General features: G+C 39.7%; 2 protein-coding genes across 19 annotated transcripts in view; one reads left to right on the forward strand and one right to left on the reverse strand.

Moving 5' to 3' along the window:
• Positions 1 to 9,447, forward strand: part of TPK1 (thiamin pyrophosphokinase 1) — a 321,922-nt gene extending 312,475 nt beyond the window's left edge. For all 18 annotated transcript variants that reach the window (XR_011094032.1, XM_068674859.1, XM_068674852.1 and 15 more), the window contains one exon: positions 6,794 to 9,447. Coding sequence is in view for 17 of the 18 variants with exons in the window: in XM_068674859.1 (XP_068530960.1) it covers positions 6,794 to 6,912 (119 nt within the window). In the remaining variant the exon portion in view is untranslated. The remainder of the gene's footprint in view (positions 1 to 6,793) is intronic.
• SEC61G (SEC61 translocon subunit gamma) lies at positions 8,378 to 10,649 on the reverse strand. Its single transcript, XM_068674864.1, has 4 exons — positions 10,511 to 10,649; positions 10,178 to 10,339; positions 9,375 to 9,477; positions 8,378 to 8,483 (listed from the first exon to the last, which is right to left on the reverse strand). The coding sequence occupies exons 2-4, from the start codon at positions 10,269 to 10,271 to the stop codon at positions 8,474 to 8,476; spliced, it is 207 nt and encodes a 68-aa protein (XP_068530965.1). The 5' UTR covers positions 10,272 to 10,339; positions 10,511 to 10,649; the 3' UTR covers positions 8,378 to 8,473.
• Between the last annotated feature and the right edge of the window lie 8,451 nt (positions 10,650 to 19,100).

A 19,100-nucleotide genomic window follows, 5' to 3' on the forward strand; every position in this document is an offset into this window, starting at 1 on the left:
CTACAGTAGTGACTGTCAAACTGAAGCTGTATTTTATTTCTTCAGCTGTTTCTTCAGTGCTTGAACGTTATTAATAATAGTACCTGTCACTTGTACAGCCCCTCAGAGCTCTAAGTAGTTTGACAGACATTATACAAACTTACTGGAAAGCATCAAAAATGAAGTAAACATTCTGCTTCTTACTGGCTAAACTAAGTTTTTACATTACTTCTTAAGCCTGGCTTTGCCTTTAGTTTAGCAAAATAATCCTCCAGACCAGCTTGTCCCTTGACTATATTTACACTTACATCTTTGGTAAATCACTGTTACTGCTGTAGGATTGGTACAGATTTATTATGTCGAGACAGGAAAGACAATATTGAAAATAGTTTATTCAGTTTCCATGTTGGACTTTCTGGGCCACTGTAATTATGTTAAAGAGTCTAAAGTCTGATTTTAACCAAAGACTGGAACACATCTCATTAGTAGTGCTAAAATGCTGATAATAGCCATGGAAACTTCCTGCAGCTATCGACCATTCCTGTCAATTTTGGGGAAGCAGTAGTTGCAGCAGCAAGAGTAGTATGGAAGCACACTATTCCTCACCTTAATTTTTATCAGTTTATCATTTTAAATTGCTCCCAAGCAGGTGATGTGACAGTAGGAGTTGTAGCTATTCTTACAGTACCACCATGATTACAAAGCTGGAAAAGGCTGCTGGAAATAAATGTGAAAACTTCTGACAACCATTTGCATTTCTGAAGGCTCACCCAGCATGGGTGGTTTCTATCCAGGGTAGAACATGCAATTCTGTTAACATATTTTCTCTTTTCAAATGGAATAGTTAAGGCTTGACAGTAAGTGCTTTTGTTGTCATCTCCTGCATTCCCACCGACACACAGCCAGGCAGCCTGTGCTCTGGAGCCCCTGGCTGGGATTCTTTGCCAGTACCTGCACCCGGGGAATCGGGTATTTGTGGGCCAGCCAGCCGTTGTGCTTTTGTGAGCTCACTCTATGGATCTGGTGAGATTACAAAACCATTGTCCTGTGCTACGGAAACAGTTACCAGAAGTTACAGCAGTTTTAAAAATTGCCAAAAGCAATCTCCACTTACTCAAAACTCAACGTGGCCCTGTCCCCTCCCAGTAGACTTGGCCAGCCTTTGTGGCACGTCTGTGTTGTGTTAGTGTTGAAAATAGTTCATGTTTTATTGTAAATTACTGCTATTTGCAACTTCCAGTTCTGCAGTTCACACTGCACAGAGATCAAGGACCCAATTTTTCCTTTGTATACATCGGTGTAAACCAAGATTAATTCCAGTGCAGTCAGTCTAATCACAAGTGTAAAACTAGGAGGAATGAAAGGAAAACCAGCTATAAAAAGCTATAAGCTATTTATTTATTTATTTATTTTTAAACAGCAAAATTAATGCTGCTGTTCCACAGACACATGGTGACCTGCAAAGCACTAGCTCATGCATTACTAATGCATCCCATTTAAATGCAGATTTTTGCTCCTAACACAGAACTTCAGGGAAATCCTCTCCAGATAAACTATAATAGGATACCAAATGGTAATTCAATATTTCACTTTAAGTTGTGTTTCAGCTTATTGATCTTAATTTTCTATCATTTTGATGCAGCGTTTGCCTAGGGGGAAAAGGATTACATTCATTATAATAAGGCTTTTAATTAATATTTAATTATTTTGATATTCCAAACATCCATGCCAGGAGTGGCAATCTGCTTGTATTCCTGTACCTATTTTTATTTTCAGTGATGAAAATCAGCAAGGTGTGACTTTACATATTTCAGAAAGTAATTGAGACATACGGTTGAGAAAAGGAAACGTAGTGTAGATATCACAGTATTTGTGTATGCTAGACTTCTTGTGAGGGTGTTTGCTGTCAAACACTTGTTGTCACAGCAGTAGGACCCTGAATCATTGCTGGAATTCCATGAAGTGGGGGCCTTTATGATATGCCACTGCATTATTATGTCAGACTGCATTCCAGGGGTTTCTAAGAGGCTTCCATTTGCCTAAATGTCTTTGGAGAAAGACATCAGGCACGACTGACAGGAAGACTGAGCTCCCGTAAGTTCCTCTCTAAACATGTCCATTAGGTGCCCATTGACTGTCCAGAGCCAAATGTGTACAGATGTAGGAATAACCAGAGGGCTTGCTCATTCAATTAAGCCTTTCAAACTAATGACATGATTTGCTTTTGCCACATATGGTATGTGTAAGAAGAAATTTCTTCTCTGTGTATGCCACCCTCAAGTCATGCTTCAGTGCAGCTTGTAAGATGTGTATTCAACCTTAATAGAAGGTTTTTGTTTGTTTGTTTGTTTTCTGGAAGTGTCTTAAATGATACAATGCAGTCATACAAATAATGTTTACAAGTCTACTAGATCATGAATAGTTATTGAGGAGTAACCTCATATTGAGTTAGTGTTTTGCAGCACCTAACACCGCAAGGCCAAACCTAGCTGTAATTAGAGTCCGTGCTATTTGCTCAGTTTCCAGGCTGAAAGCATGCAGTGCAGCTGTGGACACATCAGCTGGCAGCAAGCTTAGGTCTCATTTCAGCACTGACAACTAAAAAGTAAAACTCCCAACCATGGTAGAGATATAATCATGGTAAGAGTTTTATAAATGTATTTTTAGTTTTGAGATTTTTTTTGTTTTATATATATATAAATGTATTTATATACATATCTGTTATAAACATACACAGACGTATATAAATATATCTCAATACACACACACATATATATACAGCTTGATTACTTACAGAGTACATTTGGTTCACATTTCCAGATGTTCTGACAACTGTGAGATTTTTTTCAGCTTTCACAGTCTTTCAGCTGAGATTAACATTTCCCACATTGCATCGTCAGTGTCATGTGTATTTAAAAAAAAAAAAAAAGTATCAAAAGACCAGCTATAAAATAGTATAAAATAGTGGAAGTAGGCACTCTCAGGATTAATGAAGCCTCCTCCTTTGTCATATAATTTGGTCAGCCAAAGGGACATCTAAGAAATATGATCTTTGTCATTATGCTCCTTTGGGAAGCTCATCTATGAGCCTTCATATTTCTTCTTTAAATTATTTCTAACATTTTCAAGACCTGACAGATTCAACCACCTGCTATATATAATAGTAGCGGCTAGAAAAACCTTCCTTTACTTCCACATCAAAATAAGCCCTGCCCATGACCATATGTAGGTCTGAATTAGTGATACATTGCAATCCATCAGAAATGAGAATCTTGAGAATCTTTTGATACTATAAGAACATGGAGTACACCATAAAAACTTGTATCTTCATTCTAATCTTTTTTTTTTCCAAGAAGACAGGAATAGCATTTGTTTTTAGTTCTAAACTCCAGAGCTGTCAGACTTCAGAACTACTACTTAGTTATGTTCTCCTGTAATCCCCGCTGCTTTCCTTGGAGGCACGGCCACCTAGACTCATTGCCACTGAGACACGCTGACTTTATGGATGGAGAGCGATGAAAAACAGTACAGCTACATTGGAAGAGCTGGGTCGAGTATTTTTCTCACAAACACTTTATTATCAGTAACCAGTTCAATTGGAACCAAAGCACTAAGCAGAATTTCAGGGGAAAAAAAAGTGCCTTATGCTGCTGGAAGGTGTTGGGGGGGAGGGGGGGGGAATTTGTTGTTTTTGCTGAAACATTCTTATTATTTTCATTGAAATCAGCAGTCAAAATCTCTCATAAAAAAAAATGCCATTCTTTGTCTAAAAGAACATTTTCAATGATCCAAAATAAAATGTCTTTTATTTCAAGAATTCTAAACATCCCAGGTATTTTCCAGTTTGAGGTTAAAAATAAAAAATAAATCACAATTGGAAATCCATTACTAAAATAATTTCTGGTACCCATCAAAACTGTAAATACTAATTATTAGACATTAAAAAGGTTGTTTTCTTTGGAAGGCATTTGAGAAAAATAACCTCAACAGCAAGAATGTTTTTTCAGTAATAGGTTTTTCCCAAGCCATAAGCTCTTGCTAGGACTTAACAAGTTGGACCAAAAGCTATTAAAAAAAAAAAAAAGGAATGGCTCAGGTATGAACTGATAGAACTTCCCACTTCTTTGACCTTGTAAACTTCACATCATAATGCATGGCACAGTAGGAAGTTTTCCTAGAAGCAGTAGGTATGTACATCCTGTTATTTCCTCTACTGGTTTAAACCTAGTTTTTCACATTAATTACTGTTCATTTATTGAATGGAAAGCATGCATTTTTAATTATGTTAGTTGAGATGTTGGCTGGTTGTGAAACCAAGTAATTGGAATTTGTCCATTTGAGCAATGTGAATCAACAGCAGTGTTTTTCACTTTGCATTTTTCACTTCAGCATTTCAAACCGTGATTCTTGCGCAGAAGAAAATCTGGTAAAGATAAAAAGCTCCATCTAGTGGGGAAGAACTTTTTATTAAAAAAGCAGGATTTTCACTTTGTTTTATGCATGAGGAAATACTGCTTTAGATTTTGTTTCATTAAGCTGCCATGTTCTTAATTCTCGCCTTCTACAAAGCTGCTATTTCATATGCAAAGCTGTAACAGGAAGAATTATTCTGATAGTCTTGAGCAAGAAGCAATAAATGACACTAAGTGAGTGGGTTTATACAAAAGAAGAGTAAGAAACTGTGTGTCTCCACACAGTTTGGGGATTTCCTTCTCTTCAAGCTTCACTATGCAGCAACCACAAATGTTTGTATTTTTTTTCCTGTGTCAACAAATATTTTAAGCTAAATACCAAGTTATGGATGTTTCCAGTCAGTATTAAATTCAGTTCTTAGAACAGTAGATTTTGGCAGTATTTTTACATGGGGAACCCTGCCCATGTGTGACCTCATCTTCATTAAACGACCTGCTTATCTGTGAAGGGTGAAATCCAGCTTCTCTGGCAGCCTAGTGCAGGGCATCACCTTGTAGCACGGCTCAGCCCCGTCAGCCTCTGCTGTCTCACCAAAGGCAAACACCAGAACTCATTTGTCTTGCCATTTGGTTAGTACCCTGCCTAGCGCCAATGCGTGTCCAAAATCATCCTGACAGAAATCTAGCAGCTTTATTTTAGGTACATAACTAGCTAGTACAGCACTTCTTGTGTTGTGTGTTTTTTTGTTTTGTTTTGTTTTTTGTTTGTTTTTTGTTGTTGGTGGTGGTGGTGGTGGTTTTGTTTTTGTGTGTGTGTGTGTGTGTGTGTGTGTTGTTGTTGTTTTTTCCTTGCTGATCTGCACTGCATTGCAGCTATACTCCATGCTCCCAAGATGGTAGGAATCTTCAGTTTAAAGCAGCAGTGAAACTCAGGTGTTGTTCTCTCCTTCCAACCGCATTTGTCTAGCAGCTGAAACCACTTCTTCACCGCATTTCAGGCCAGTAACTAGAGTGGGAACCGGAACGAGTACAGGCAAGTGCAGATTTGGCACAAGACAATGAACCATGCTGTGTTCCCTGCCCTTTGTCAGACTGTCCCTCATTTTTACTCCATACATCCTGGCAGGGTCAACTCCCTGTGTTGCTTATAGCAACTGGTGGACATCATAGCATGCCGTGTGTTACTACATTGCTGCACAGCAGTTTGTTATAGCCCATGTTCACATCCACAACTGGAAAATTTATCTTTGTCCTGTACAAACCCCAAAATAGAACCTAAGTTGCTTTGCACACTTCTTGATCACCACCTGGCACTTGTCATTTGGATTGTTTTATAGACTTTTTAAGAAAGGACAGTTCTAGGAGTTTTTATTGTGAACCTTTACAAGGACTAATACAGGACTAGCCTTAGTGTGCTTTTGGGGCATATATGCATGTTCAAAAAGTTCATATGTTTGCAAACACAAGCACATTACCTCTGAAAGTGAAGAAAGGGAGGATAAAGGTTAAATTGCATTGTTTGGGGGAAGTTTTTATCTTTGCAGGAAGCTTATGCAACCCTTAAAACATCAGCTAAAACAGTACAAAACAATCGTTTAAAACTTCTACAGCTGCACTGCTGCAGTGTTAATCTCCCCTGGAAATGACATTAGCTATTTGTCATAGAGTAACACCACTTGGTTTCTAATGCAGATGGACACCTACCTCACTACGCATACGACAGGAGATGTAAGTCACTTACTGCAGAGCAGAGGTGTTAAATAATACCACTAGCTGCCAGCCTCTGCTCTAGAACTGTGAGATACAGTAGCCTTGCTGCTGAGCTAAAGCAAATCTTATGTTTGGAACTGCAGTGAGACCCTCTGCCACATGTTACTTGAAATACCTCATCTAGAACTGTACTTGAGTAGAGCTAATGAAATACGAATTTACAGATGTGAAACACTGGGGAACATTCAACTATGTGTTCTTGTAATCATCTGCTGTAAACTCAAAATGATCATTTAGGGATTAAGTATCAGCTTGTTCTACAAGTCATCTGATAGTGTTTCATACAAGCCTTATAATTAGTATTTTAAATTAATTGTGGGAATATTGCCATGGGGGTCGACAAGCCCCATGGTTGGTGGTAACATCGTACTCTTAACAATGAGGCCATGAGGATGTCCTCAGTAAAAAAGTGGAAGCCATGTCCTCAAGAAAGTAGTAGAAGTTATTGATCCTTAAAGAACCCTGGTGCCCGTGTGGTCATTACGCCACAAATGGCACCCGAACAGGGACATGAAGAATGTTACACCGCAATTAATATTTAACAAAAACACCTATTTTAGATATTATTTATCTACATTAGATTTACTGAGCTGTTTCATGGGTACCACTAAGCCTCTTTTTTTTTTTTGTAGCTAACCAGGTGCTGAAGTTTGGAACACTCGTCAGTACTTCCAATACCTACGACAACTCTGGGATTGTGACCATTGAGACAGACAAGCCTTTGCTGTGGACGATGGCTATCAAAACATAAGATGAACTACATCTGCCTTTTCTGATCCAACTCACATTTCTCCAAAATTTCAAATTTCTCTGAATCAAGACAATAAAACTGTTCCTACAGGAATAAGCATGCACTGATTTTATGTACTGAATGGAAAACAGGCCTGAAATAGAAGTCATGACCAAATCAAAATGATTAACAACTGAGTTGTTAACAACATTCCAGTACCTCACTACTTGATCAGAAGACATTCTGCCATCCCGTATGACTGCAATCAGAACCGGATGCAAAGAACTGCTGTTTTGATGGTTTGGATATTTTTACAGTGTATTTTATCCCAATATTAAACTATTTTCCCCCCATTACCAAAAGGAAATACAGTAAACATACTTCGTTATGAAAAAGTGATAGCATGAAATGTAAATTTCAAATGTTTCTCTTTCCCTATTTCTAATAGGTGCTGGTGAAGATTACTGAATAAGAGTAATAGTTGAAACTTCCTACTTGTAAGGCATGTCCACTGAAGCAGCTTTGGTTTTGCTGCAATACCAATATTGGATTTCACAATATTAACTGATTTTAAAAATCTGTAACACACAGTAGCACTGTAACTTCTACAATTACCAAATATTTACAGCAAGGTTTTTGGAGTGAAATACATGTTTCTTGCTCTCAATATGAAGTGCATTGCATCTACCAATTTCCGCAGGCTTAGTTTTTAAATCAGAGTATTCAGTCATTTAATAAGTGAAATCAGTTGGTCAATACATGCAGAGGCCTTTACAATTTTATGTGTAGTTGTCTGACAGAACCAGTATCCAAAACCAATCAGTAAGGATATACATCCTGTCCAGCAGTCTGAACAACTCTGTGGTTGAATGTCTCAAAGACTGCTTAGTATCTCTGAAAACTGAATTAAACTCCAACTGCACATCCTTGTAACCAAGTTTTGCTTCCTTAATTCTGCCATCAGCATAGCCTCAGCAACGCAAGTGTGTTTTTTGATGGATTTTTTTCCAGTCAAGTACGTAATACAGCCTAATAGGAATTCCAAATGCAGAAAGAATTAGGGGTAATGATAGTGATTCTAGAAAGTAATGACAACAATTCCAGCTGATAGACTTTTGAGTCACCACTTGAGAGGTTACAGTAATGATGTTTTCCACTGCCTACTTTTGCTGAACAATAGTGTCTACTGAAAGACAAATTAAGCATTCAAACAGCTTTTGAAGACAAGCTGTACAATTTCCACCCTTGGAGTTTTTCAAGACACAACAGGACAAAGCCCTGTGCAACCTCATCAGAATGCAGCACTGACCCAGCTTTAAGCAGGAGGTTGGACTAGGGGTGTTTCAAGGTTCCTTCCTACTTGAATTATTCATTCAACTGTAACAATAAATGTTGTGTTGTTTTCTTTTTTTTTAAAAAAAAAAAAAAGCACTGTAGGTAAGTATGATTGCGTGCACTTTGAAAGAGAAATAAGATGACAACCATGTGCAAAAACCCAAAACTATTTTAATAGTGAACAAGTTACAAAGCTGTGAAATCTTTGCAGCAAACGTCACGATGTCTTGATCTTCACCGTGAGCATTCAGCCGCCTCTGTTGAAAGAACAGAATAATCAGTTTCAACTAACTGAGTACCTTCAAGTGATCCCATCTGAAGTCTAATTTAGCCTCCCTTCATTGCCTTGTTAGGAAGGTATTACCATTACAGCTAACTCCTATTTTCAAACATTTTTCTTTGCTTAGAGGACAACTCTTAGAGGCCTAAGTGAGCCACGTTTCACAGTCCCAGAACAGTATTTTATCTGTTCCGCACAGGTTAGAAAACCCAACTGGAAAAGGGATGACATCAGCTCTGAAGAATCTGAGTTTCAACTAGTGCCATTAGTATGCAAGTACCACAGCTGCTAATCAAATCTAAGGGTGAAGTTTTTCATGCTGCAACATCTACCTCAAAAGGTATTTTATGATATTACATAAAAAACAAGAGTTCCAAACATATCTGGCATTTAGTAAATGAAAGAGTACTTCGTTCTGTGCACTGCCATCTTCCAAAATAATCACAGTTTTCTTTATCTTTCCCTCCATGCATTTATTCTGGATTCAGAAATTATAAACTGGAAACAGTTAAGAGTATGCAATATCCAAATAAGGTAGTTGTTCTACAGGTAAAAATACACTGAAATTCTGGAAATCAAAGATATTTGATGTTCATTTTTGAAGCACATCCTAGAAAAATTAAAGAACAATGGATCTAATATTTCGCAGTATGCTAAGATGTGAACCCAATGATCTACTAATGATCTACTTCCTCAGCAAGCTCTTTGAACATTTACCTACCAATACCTGTCATATTATAGTAAAATGTGAAATGCACAAGATACTAAAGCAACGTGAATCCTGTAACGGTTTGCTAACTCTGTTTAAAAATCGAACAGGTAAAAATGAATGCAGAACTTGGCAATTTGAAGTTTCATATTTACTTACACAATAATGTTGTTGATTGGGATATGGATCAATTTGACAAAGAAGCCAATAAATCCCATTATTGCAAAGCCTATCGCTGTTGCCATTGCAATCTTCTGGAACTCTGCAAAAACAGAAAGAAAATTTAGTCTAGGAAGCCCAGCGTATGGCATACAGGAGAAGTTCACTAGTGACCTCAGGAGAGAGCTGTCTTTGGAAAGCGATCACGTTAACACTGGAAGCAGTTCAAGAGCAAACAGCATTACAATTGAGAAACAAGCATGTGTTTTTTTCAGAAGACAGATGAGATTATTAAGCAAGACGATGATGCTTCCCACAAAGCATAGAACTGATCTTTTTTCTTTTTTTTTTTTTTTTTTAAATAGCAGTAAGCAGAATTGGATAGATCCACAGTCCATAACAACTCATGGCACATTTATTCCATTATTGTTCTTTCATTCCCCTATAGGCCCTGACAATAATCCTCAATACCTAATCAAAAATGGAAAAGCTGCAATTATGTTTGTCACACTAAGACACCATCTTAAGTCCCCACAACAGGGCAGTCCCTAACTGGTAGGCCCAGTTATTTTAAGATGGGAACCATGAAGTGGAGCATGGTGGTCAGCAGCCACTAAAACCCCTGCCAATCTGACAGTGAATGAAATCTCTTGCTGATCGACTCCAAAAGGTGTCAGTAAAAATAAATAAATAAATAAATCAGTTGAAAAGCACTCAGAACACTCGGGACAAGTGAAACAAAACCACTCACACACACGACACATTAAAATATAGGAAGGAATAAGCACCGCTTGCCGCTTTACCTTTCCTGTCAGGCTTGGTGCACCTTTTGACCAGCCGTATGGAGTCCTTCACGAACTGCCGGCTGGGCTCCACGAACTGCATCACCTGGTCCATGGCCACCCGCAGGGACAGGCGGCAGACTGCGCAGAGCTGCTGCCGCGTACGGCGAAAGGGGAGGCTGTCTGAAAGAAGGGAGCCCCAGGAGCAGTTAGTACCAGGTGCCTGAGGGCTGGCGGTAACGTGAAACCCAGCCCAGCCTAGCCGGCCTTTACGAGACCCCACGCCGCCCCCCGGTCCCCTCAGGTCCCCCCGGTCACCCCCCGGTCCCCTCAGGCCCCCCAGGCCGCCATTACCGGGTGCTCCGCCGGCTAAGGCCACGTCGCGATGCAGCTGGCGTGACGTCAGCGGGTGCGACGGGCGGGAGGCCGCACCCCTCCGCGGCGGGGCTGGGCACAAAATGGCGGCGGGGGAGGGGAGGGGGGGCGAGGAAAGGGAGAGGGGCAGAGACAGGGACAGGGACAAAAAAAAAAAAAAAAAAAAAGAAAATAGAAAAGAAAATAAATAACAATAATAATAAAAAGAGTTATAAATCCTATATCCTGTCATCTGTTTTTTCGTCACCTTTTCCATCCCACTTTAGACACCTAAGGGATCTAAGAGCCTTATAGCGTGAGATAAAGGGAAGGTGTACACTACACCTGTAACAACTGCTGTTCATTGAAAGGAAGGGGGAAAAAATAAATAAATGCTGTGGAAATCTTGCCCTGTGATTCAGACGTCTATTGATTTGTGGCCATCACGCGCTACAGGAGTTCAACACTAAAAATGTTAGCTCCTAGGGCTTTTTTGTATAGAGGAATGTGCAGCATGGTGCTTAATAAAAAAGCTTTTTACATTTGATCTCGACAGGCATGATGTATAATGCTTGTCTTCCTTGTGGGAGGGTAAAAAAGGTTGTCTGCCCAAAGTGAGTCCTTTCTTTCTGCTTTGTGGTAGGCAAATCAGATCATGTGGCAGATGAAGAACACAGATAACAGTGTCCATTATTATTTGATTTAAATATTAATTTCAGTCTAGAACTCTGTACCTATCTGCCTGCTGCAGTAATCCAAATACATATTGAGTACCTAAGCTTGCTAATTATTTATCACTCAGGCTGTGTGTTTTTTGCAGCCAGAATCAGGAAGACAGCTGCCAGATAAAGTGAATGCTTTATTTTAGCTGATATCAACTAACTTCTGGATTTAAATGTATACAAAATGGTTTCAGGGCTTAACTTTTTGCTGACAAGCTTCGTGACAGATAAGGTGCCATGTCACCATGGAAAGAGGTAGCTGGATATTGAATGGATTGACAGCTGCCTTCCTTGTCTTTGCCCACAGAGTAGGTCCCTCAGTATTGCTATCTCCTTCAAAAGTAAGCGTTATCTTTGGAAGGTTATTGCTTTGAGTTCCTCTGTGAGTTTTCTCCAAAGGCCTGTCTTTGAATGGGATTTTGCTTTGATTCAGCCCTCCTGTAGCACTGTGCCTCAGATGGGGCCCTAATTCTGGTAGCCAAATTCAGCTGGACGTTTTCCATTGGCATACCAGCAGGGTAAGATCACAAAGTCAGGCCTCCACAACAAATATGCTTATCATTCCTCTCTTGGTTTTGAGGCTGGTTTTCCGTCTGCAAGATGTGCAGTGTTACCACTGAGGGAGAGGAGGATTCATAAGGACAGCAGATGAGGGTCTGACAGGCCCAGTGAGCACATGAGCAGAGCAGGTTGCCAGTGCTCTGAATGAGATGTCAGTATGTGCAGACTTTTTGGTTTTGTTCTGCTTCTTTTTCCTTCAGTGTCACAGATAATGCTAGAGACTTTAACAGCAGAGGAGATTCCTGTTTCCAACTGTGGTGCGTGATGATCCTTGCTGTGGACCGTCACTGCAAAGGAATGGTTTCCAGAGCACAGTGTCAGTAGCCAAATGGCAACGGTTGAAAAAAAATTAAGCTGAATCAAAACGATATGTGTATGAAGCAATCCATCACCTAGACTTCTGGTTGGATTAGGTTTTGATTAAAAAACATTTGCTGAAATAGACCTGTGCACAAATTCCTTAATTTAAATTGTCTTTCGTGGGGAGAAATGTTCTGGAGAATCTTGACACATATTGCCTGGCTTAACAACATGAGCGTGTTGTCATAGGCTTTGTTGTGTGGGTTTTGTTACCATGGGTTGTCAGTGATGGGGCAGAAGGTATTGGCGGTCCTCTTTCCCAGCTGTCCTCTCCCTCCCACTATGAGCTCTTTTCTTTCCCTGCCAGGCTGCAAGTTTGTATTTCAGCAGCCTAGGGGAGAGGAAGATTTCTGATTTATGCACAGGGAGAATTTTTTTTTTTTTCAGCCCCTGAACTATTTTATTGTTCCTTAAACTTAGTCTTTGGGGTATGTTACTTTTCTATACATATTTACAAAGAGTGATCTACGTTTACAGAAAATGTGAAAAAGTTTATATCTCCCAGACGTGTATCTTTTCTTTGAAAACAAGACTATTACCAGGGTATTTTGTTTCTACTTCTTTATGGTCCTTGGAAGGTTGGGGAAGTAAGTGTTGTGCTTGTGCATGAAAATTTTCATGACAGTTTAACAAGTCTGCATTTATGGCAATACCTAAACCATAAATAACCATTCTCTCAATAGAAAAAGATAGCTGTTATCCTATATTGTAATGTGCTTCTGCTGGTTTTCTTCTGGATATTTCTTTTGCATAAACAGGAACAATGCCCCTTATTTCCTTGCATCTTTCTGTACGAGAGAATTATTTTGATGATAGTTTTACTTTGCTTATTTACTTATTTTGATTTGTGGTTTCTGTTTCTTGTTCTTTAGAGGACATGAAAGATAAATACCTGCTTTACTTTTTAACTATTGTTACGTTAGACTATTGTATAACATCCATGGCTCTGGATGCCTATGCTAATGTTTAGCAAGGGCAGTGGGGGAAATGTCTGTTTCAGTCTCTCATATTCCACCCTGCCTGCCTGTCCTACCCAGGTATGTCCCACAGCAGCCCACAGAGAGCCAGTGCTGCCAGCTCTTGGAGCAACCATGGTGAGGGATCCCCTGGAGAGGGGAAAAGGCTCAGTCTTCAGCATGAGAGGAAGATCACCTCCTGTGGGCTGAGACTGCATGGGTGCAATTGCTGAGTGCTGCAAGGAAGACAGAGTGGTAACTCTGACTGAGTGTGCCTTCAATGCTTCCCTGTTTCCCTACAGGAGGTTACTGCTTTTTCACTACCTTGCATCTGCTCAATCCCTGGGCATATGGGAAGAGCAAAGTACCTGCTCCTGCTCAGGCTTTTGTGGATGGTGCTGCCAGGCTTCAGCAGGGAAATGTGCTCTCTGCATGCTGGAGGGGAGAGACCTGGCAGCCTAGTTTCCTTGCTTTCAGAAGTGTTGCCCATGAGGGCCCCTGCAGCCCTAGAATTAACGCTTCATTGTGTTGATCCTGGTAGTTCTATGGCCACAGGGAAAATGGGTTGGGATACACGGTCTTACTGAGTGGTCTCCTTCCCATCCTGTGACAGCCAGCAGGAACCAAGCTGAGGTAGGTGGGTGGGAGACAGGCACAACCAGCACTGCTCAAGGTCACCAAATTCCTTCAGCCATGGCACAAGGCAGCATTTGAACTGGAAGGAAGCAAGGCAAGAGATCAGTTGCTTCCCAAGGGGAGTTTTGGAGAAAGATGGATTATTTCAACAGAGTAGCCTGTGGGGACAGAAATTAACTTGCCTTTGTGGCTTTGAGAAAAAAAAATGGTTATCCTGAGAGATAGCAAAGGAAAAGGTGGAGACTAAGAAAACAGCAGGAAGGTAGCACTCAAGGAAGACGGGCCACATGGGACAGGGGGTATCTGGACACACTCTGAGGTGTAAAATAGACATACTAGAGAGAAAACAAAGACTACACGGCTGTGTGAGATCTACAGCCCAAACATGGGAGCGGTGCAGAGAAGGAAGAGCGAGGGTAGGAAGGCAGACTGGGGCATGGGAGAGTGTTGGGGGGCGTTCCTGTGCAGAAGAGCCTGCCGGCAGATACCTCCCTCACCAGGTGCTCCAAGACAGCACAGTAACACCGTTGACTAAAGTCATGCTGATGATCCATTATTTGACCACTGGTGTTGTTAGATGACTAAGTGGCTATAAAATTCAGTCTTTAGAAAATGCAAAACTATATGGGACCTTTTATTTCTTAATTTTATGTTATCATAAATATGTAGGATTAATTTATATCTTGAGAAACCTTTGGAATATCTATGTGTTTCTGACATTTAAAAATTATTTTTGGCTTTTCATTCTCCTAAATGTTCCTGAGTCTCTGTTTGGACTTGATAAGCACATCTTCATGATTTACGATGGGAAGAAAGATGATTTCCCTCCTCAGTAGCTGTGCAGATGCAGAAGAACATCATAAATAGGGAATTAATGTTAGGAGAAATGATAGCTAAGATTCAGGGTTTGGAAGAAGATGACAAAGTGTTTGTGGCCCATGTCTTCGGGTTAGCATCATTAATTATTGAAATGTCACTAGTTCAGCTTTTAATTCCCTTGGTTGTGAAAGAAAATGTTGCTAGTCTGAAGCAGTCAACAAGCCCTATCCTATGATTTGTGCTGCTTAATATTCAATAGAGATGAAATGTGGGAATGAGAGAGGAGTGCAACTAAAATATATTTTACCGGTGCTAGATTTATTGTGTATAATTTTAAAGATGACCTTTTAAACAAAGTCTATATTCAATTTCATTTGAAAGACCTGAGGAGTGAGAACACTTGGAAAATTTGTGTCTGTATGCCCTTATTGATATATGTAATGTGACAGAAAAAAAGGCAATATATTAAGATGATATCTCTAAATGATACTTCAGACTAAATGTGTCTGAAGATAAAGTTTCTAGATAGCAAAAGCAATATAGAGAAGTTAACAGAGGATAGATGTGCCTCTGTCAGCTGTTTACATCTGAGAGGTAAAGAGAGAAAAATCAAATACTTAATAGTTCTCTGATACAATACTTGCAATATTTTGTTTTTGTTTAGCACAGCTGCCACTGATGTCTGTGTTTTCTCTCATTTTCAGCCATGTCTCAATTCTTTGGTTTAGTTTTACCACTTCTTAAGTTTGTGGCTTGTTCTTTGTACCAGTCGATATCATTCTCCCATAGTTTATGGGTTCATCAAACAGAAATAAACGTTAAGATACAGTGGGGCAGAATGCTTCCTCTGAATGGTGCTCTGGTAAGTGGCAACTGAAGATACAGGCCTGGTCCCCGTCATACCATGTCAGTAATTACTATTTACCATGCCGAATTAATAAATATATGTATATATATATGTATATATATAGTCTTAACATTAAAATGTTTTTGTTTGTTTGTTTGTTTTTGCCCCCAGAGGACAAAGTTTGACTGAAAATGAAGTGATATCTTTCATTTCATAGCAGAAATGTATTTTATGTCAGCAGAAACATTTTTTTCAGGTGCTTGGTGTGCATTCAGACATTTAAAAGTAGCTTTCAAAAATATGCAGTGGTTGCATGGATTACACACAAGACTCAATCATATCAGAAATACAGAAGGAGCAACAAAAAGTGCAAGCAAAGCATCTTTTCAAGTGTATTGAGCATAGCTCCTGTTCACTTCAAGCCGGGATGACAGAGCAACCAGCTTGTTCAGTAACAATGAACAAGTTCAATGATGCATGGCTGTAGTGTCAAAACATTAATTAAGAGTCCCACTGTTAGGATGGGATCTTGTTTTACTTCATTTTTGGCAGACCTGCTCTTCAGTTTGTAAAGCATATCACATGCCCCCTGCCTCTCCCCCCTTCCCCCTTTTTTTTAATAAATGTAGTAAACTAAAGCTGTACTTTCTCTTTTTTGTGATCTTTTAAGGCACCTTGTACTTGTGTTGCTCAGGAGAAATTGCTCAGGGTAGTTAATAGTTGGCAGCTGAAAGGGATGTTGATAGAAAAGAAACTCAATGGTCCTTATGGGTCCCTTCCAACTCGAGATATTCTATGATTCTATGAAAGTTCTTACCAAATGAAAGAGCAATAACTTTTTCCTATTTTTATCCCATCTTTCTTCTGCTCATCCATATAATGTTGGTCGGCTGCCTCTGTTGATTCCTGCTTTCAGATTAAGTAGGACATTTGCCTTTGGCTCAGATTAAGCTTTTATGGGTTCACGTTTCTTAATCTGAATTTTGCCAAACACCTGTGCCAAAGTAGACATGTTACGGATTTGTGCAGGAGCTGTGTGCTTCAGGCATGCTAGCAACATGACATTCAGAAAGGAAATGTACTGCCTTGGAAACGTTCTCTGAACATGTAATGACTTGGGCATAAGAGAATGCAGAGGAGTTTGGGTATGAAATGAAAAATCAGTTTGGGAAGGTTTTATGGGGACTGTTCTTGAACTTTGGAAAACTAGATTTATTTATTTTTTACTGTACAATTTTTCCCACTCTTTTAAAGATATTTTTAACACCTCTCTTTCTTCCTTTGTGCCTTCACAAATCTTGAGTCTGCATGCCACCTAAGAAGTCTGCATGTCACCTTGAATGCGTTTTTGGCTATGAGTTTTGGTCATGATTTTTGGCTATTTCAGTTTCTAGTTGCTGAATCTGAGGAACCTCGCTGGGACCTACTGTTCACAGAGCAGAGGTGCAGTGCATCTGAACCACAGGTGCTTTAGAGATGTCTTGAGAATGACCTGGAAATATTAGACAGTAGAGAAGCTGTTTTGCTCAGTCAGTAGTTGAGTGCATAGTCCACCTCACACATTCCTGGCTATTTCTGTAGGAGGTGAAGAGTTTGGCCACTGACAGTTAAAGTGTTAATTCCCTCTTAATTCCCTGGGAAAAAGAAATCACACGTCCTGGAGGAGGCCCAGCGGTGGCCTTGGAAAGCTCCACCAGTGCTTTTCTGTTCCCTCTCCAATTCTTTTCTTCTAGGGGGATGGATAACTTGGGTTTCTTGCTCTGTTTATTTCTGTTTCAACTCAAAAACACTTTTCACCATGCAGTTTGTATAAGCAAACTGGATCCTGAGTTTCTGGGAACACGAAGTTTCTTATGACACTGAGTTTCTTATGACAATAAGATTGTAGTACAAGTGTGCTGTGTTGTTCCTCCTCAGCAAAGGCTGCTGCTGGACATGTAAATGAGGAGCCTTTGGATCACACCAGAGGGACAGCAGAAGAAGAAGCATCTTTTCATAATATGAGGAAGCCATAGGCTTTTCTCAATGGTGTCCTAGCCTGCAGCAGTCTTAAGTGAGTTTTATGTGACCCTGCACAACAAATACTAAGATCTGCTTATTTATCTCACTGCTCCTTGTTCATTTATCCAAGTCTTTATTCATTGAAAGAATGTGGGGAGTCTTCCATTTAATTGGCACAAACATATCCAGCAGTTATTCATCACAGAATAGCCAGTAATTTCTTAGCACCATCAGTAACAGTTGCAATTGGAAGGGCCAATGAAATACTTGTAAATCTCATTTCTTTCACTTCCTTTCTCAGGAAGATAAAAATCAATTACTTGCATCATTGCAGAAAAGAACAGAAGCCTGCAAGATGGTGTTTGTTTAAAAAACAAGTACCTAAGGATCTAACACTTCCTGATGCCTTTATTACCCAGATGTCACTTCCTCTTAATCATGGAGTTACGGTGTTGTGAAACTGTTAAAAATGTCGAAGTAATCAGATTTAGGAAGTTTCAGGAGTGAGTTTTGCTAACACTACACCAAGTTTGTGTCTGTTCTCTAACTCCTGACCAGGCCAAAGATTTTCTTTAATAATTAGATGGAAACATTTCAATGGCAGCATCTCTATAAATTTTGGCAGCAAGTGATAGCCCCTGGTATTTTTTAATTAGAACCTTTCTGAAGTTGTTAGCTAAATTAGTCAAGTATGAAATAATCTTGCCCAAATGATTATCTGCAAATTGCACTTTGAACCTTGCATCTGTCTTAATGTGTGGATACCCTGCTATCCTGATAATGCTATCGACTGGATTGTGTATCCCGCTTCTAGCAAATTTGTGGTGCATCATCTGAATGAAACCTGGCATACCTTTGTAAAATTAATTTTTAAAGTGCCCAGCAGCTGTTTGGTACTGGTGTTTGTAATATTACTGTTTGTCAAGTGTAGTCAACAGACTTTTCCTTATTACTCGCAGCTGAGAAGCTGATCTCTTATGTATTTCATAAGCATAAATATTTTTTTTTTATAAATGTTTTGTTTTGTTTTTCCTGGGTTTGTGCTGCTGGAGTAACAATACCTGCTCTGGATCTGTAAGAACTGTAATCCTGTTCAGAAGCTAATGATGAGTCAAGCTGTGAAATGAATATCAAAATATAATTGTAATATATAAATATAATGGAGTCACTGATAAACATTGTCTGACAGGTTATACTAGGTTAAAGAGACTGCATATGGTCTCTTCACATTGTTTCCCATACCAGGAACAAACACACCATGTTTATAACTGTCCAGCCCAAGCTCACTGATAAGCATCCTCTCTGCAACCATTCAGAGCCTGCTCAGTCCCCACTCACCTCTGAGCCTGGTTTTCTCTGTAGAAGGCCAGCCTGCCCTTAACTACCCTTGATTAGCTCCTTCCTTCACATAAAATCAGTGAAAGCAAAGGAGAAGGTGCAGTCTGCATTATTTCATGGGTCACGACTAGGTGAGTATGTAAGCATGATTTAAGGTTGGTTTGATAACATATATGAGAACTACCAACTGCCTTGTCTTCAGAAAGCTTTTTACCTCAGGTTATGAGCAGAATTCATCTGTCACCTGTATATTCTCCCCCCCTTCACAGGAGGCTCAGAGAGAAGTGGTGCAGAGTAACCCTACTCCAGCACCAGCCTGCTCACTTCTGGGAAGAAATTAGGTGCTTAGG

Source organism: Anas acuta, chromosome 2, assembly GCF_963932015.1.
Source record: "Anas acuta chromosome 2, bAnaAcu1.1, whole genome shotgun sequence".
NCBI classification, from domain to species: domain Eukaryota; kingdom Metazoa; phylum Chordata; class Aves; order Anseriformes; family Anatidae; genus Anas; species Anas acuta.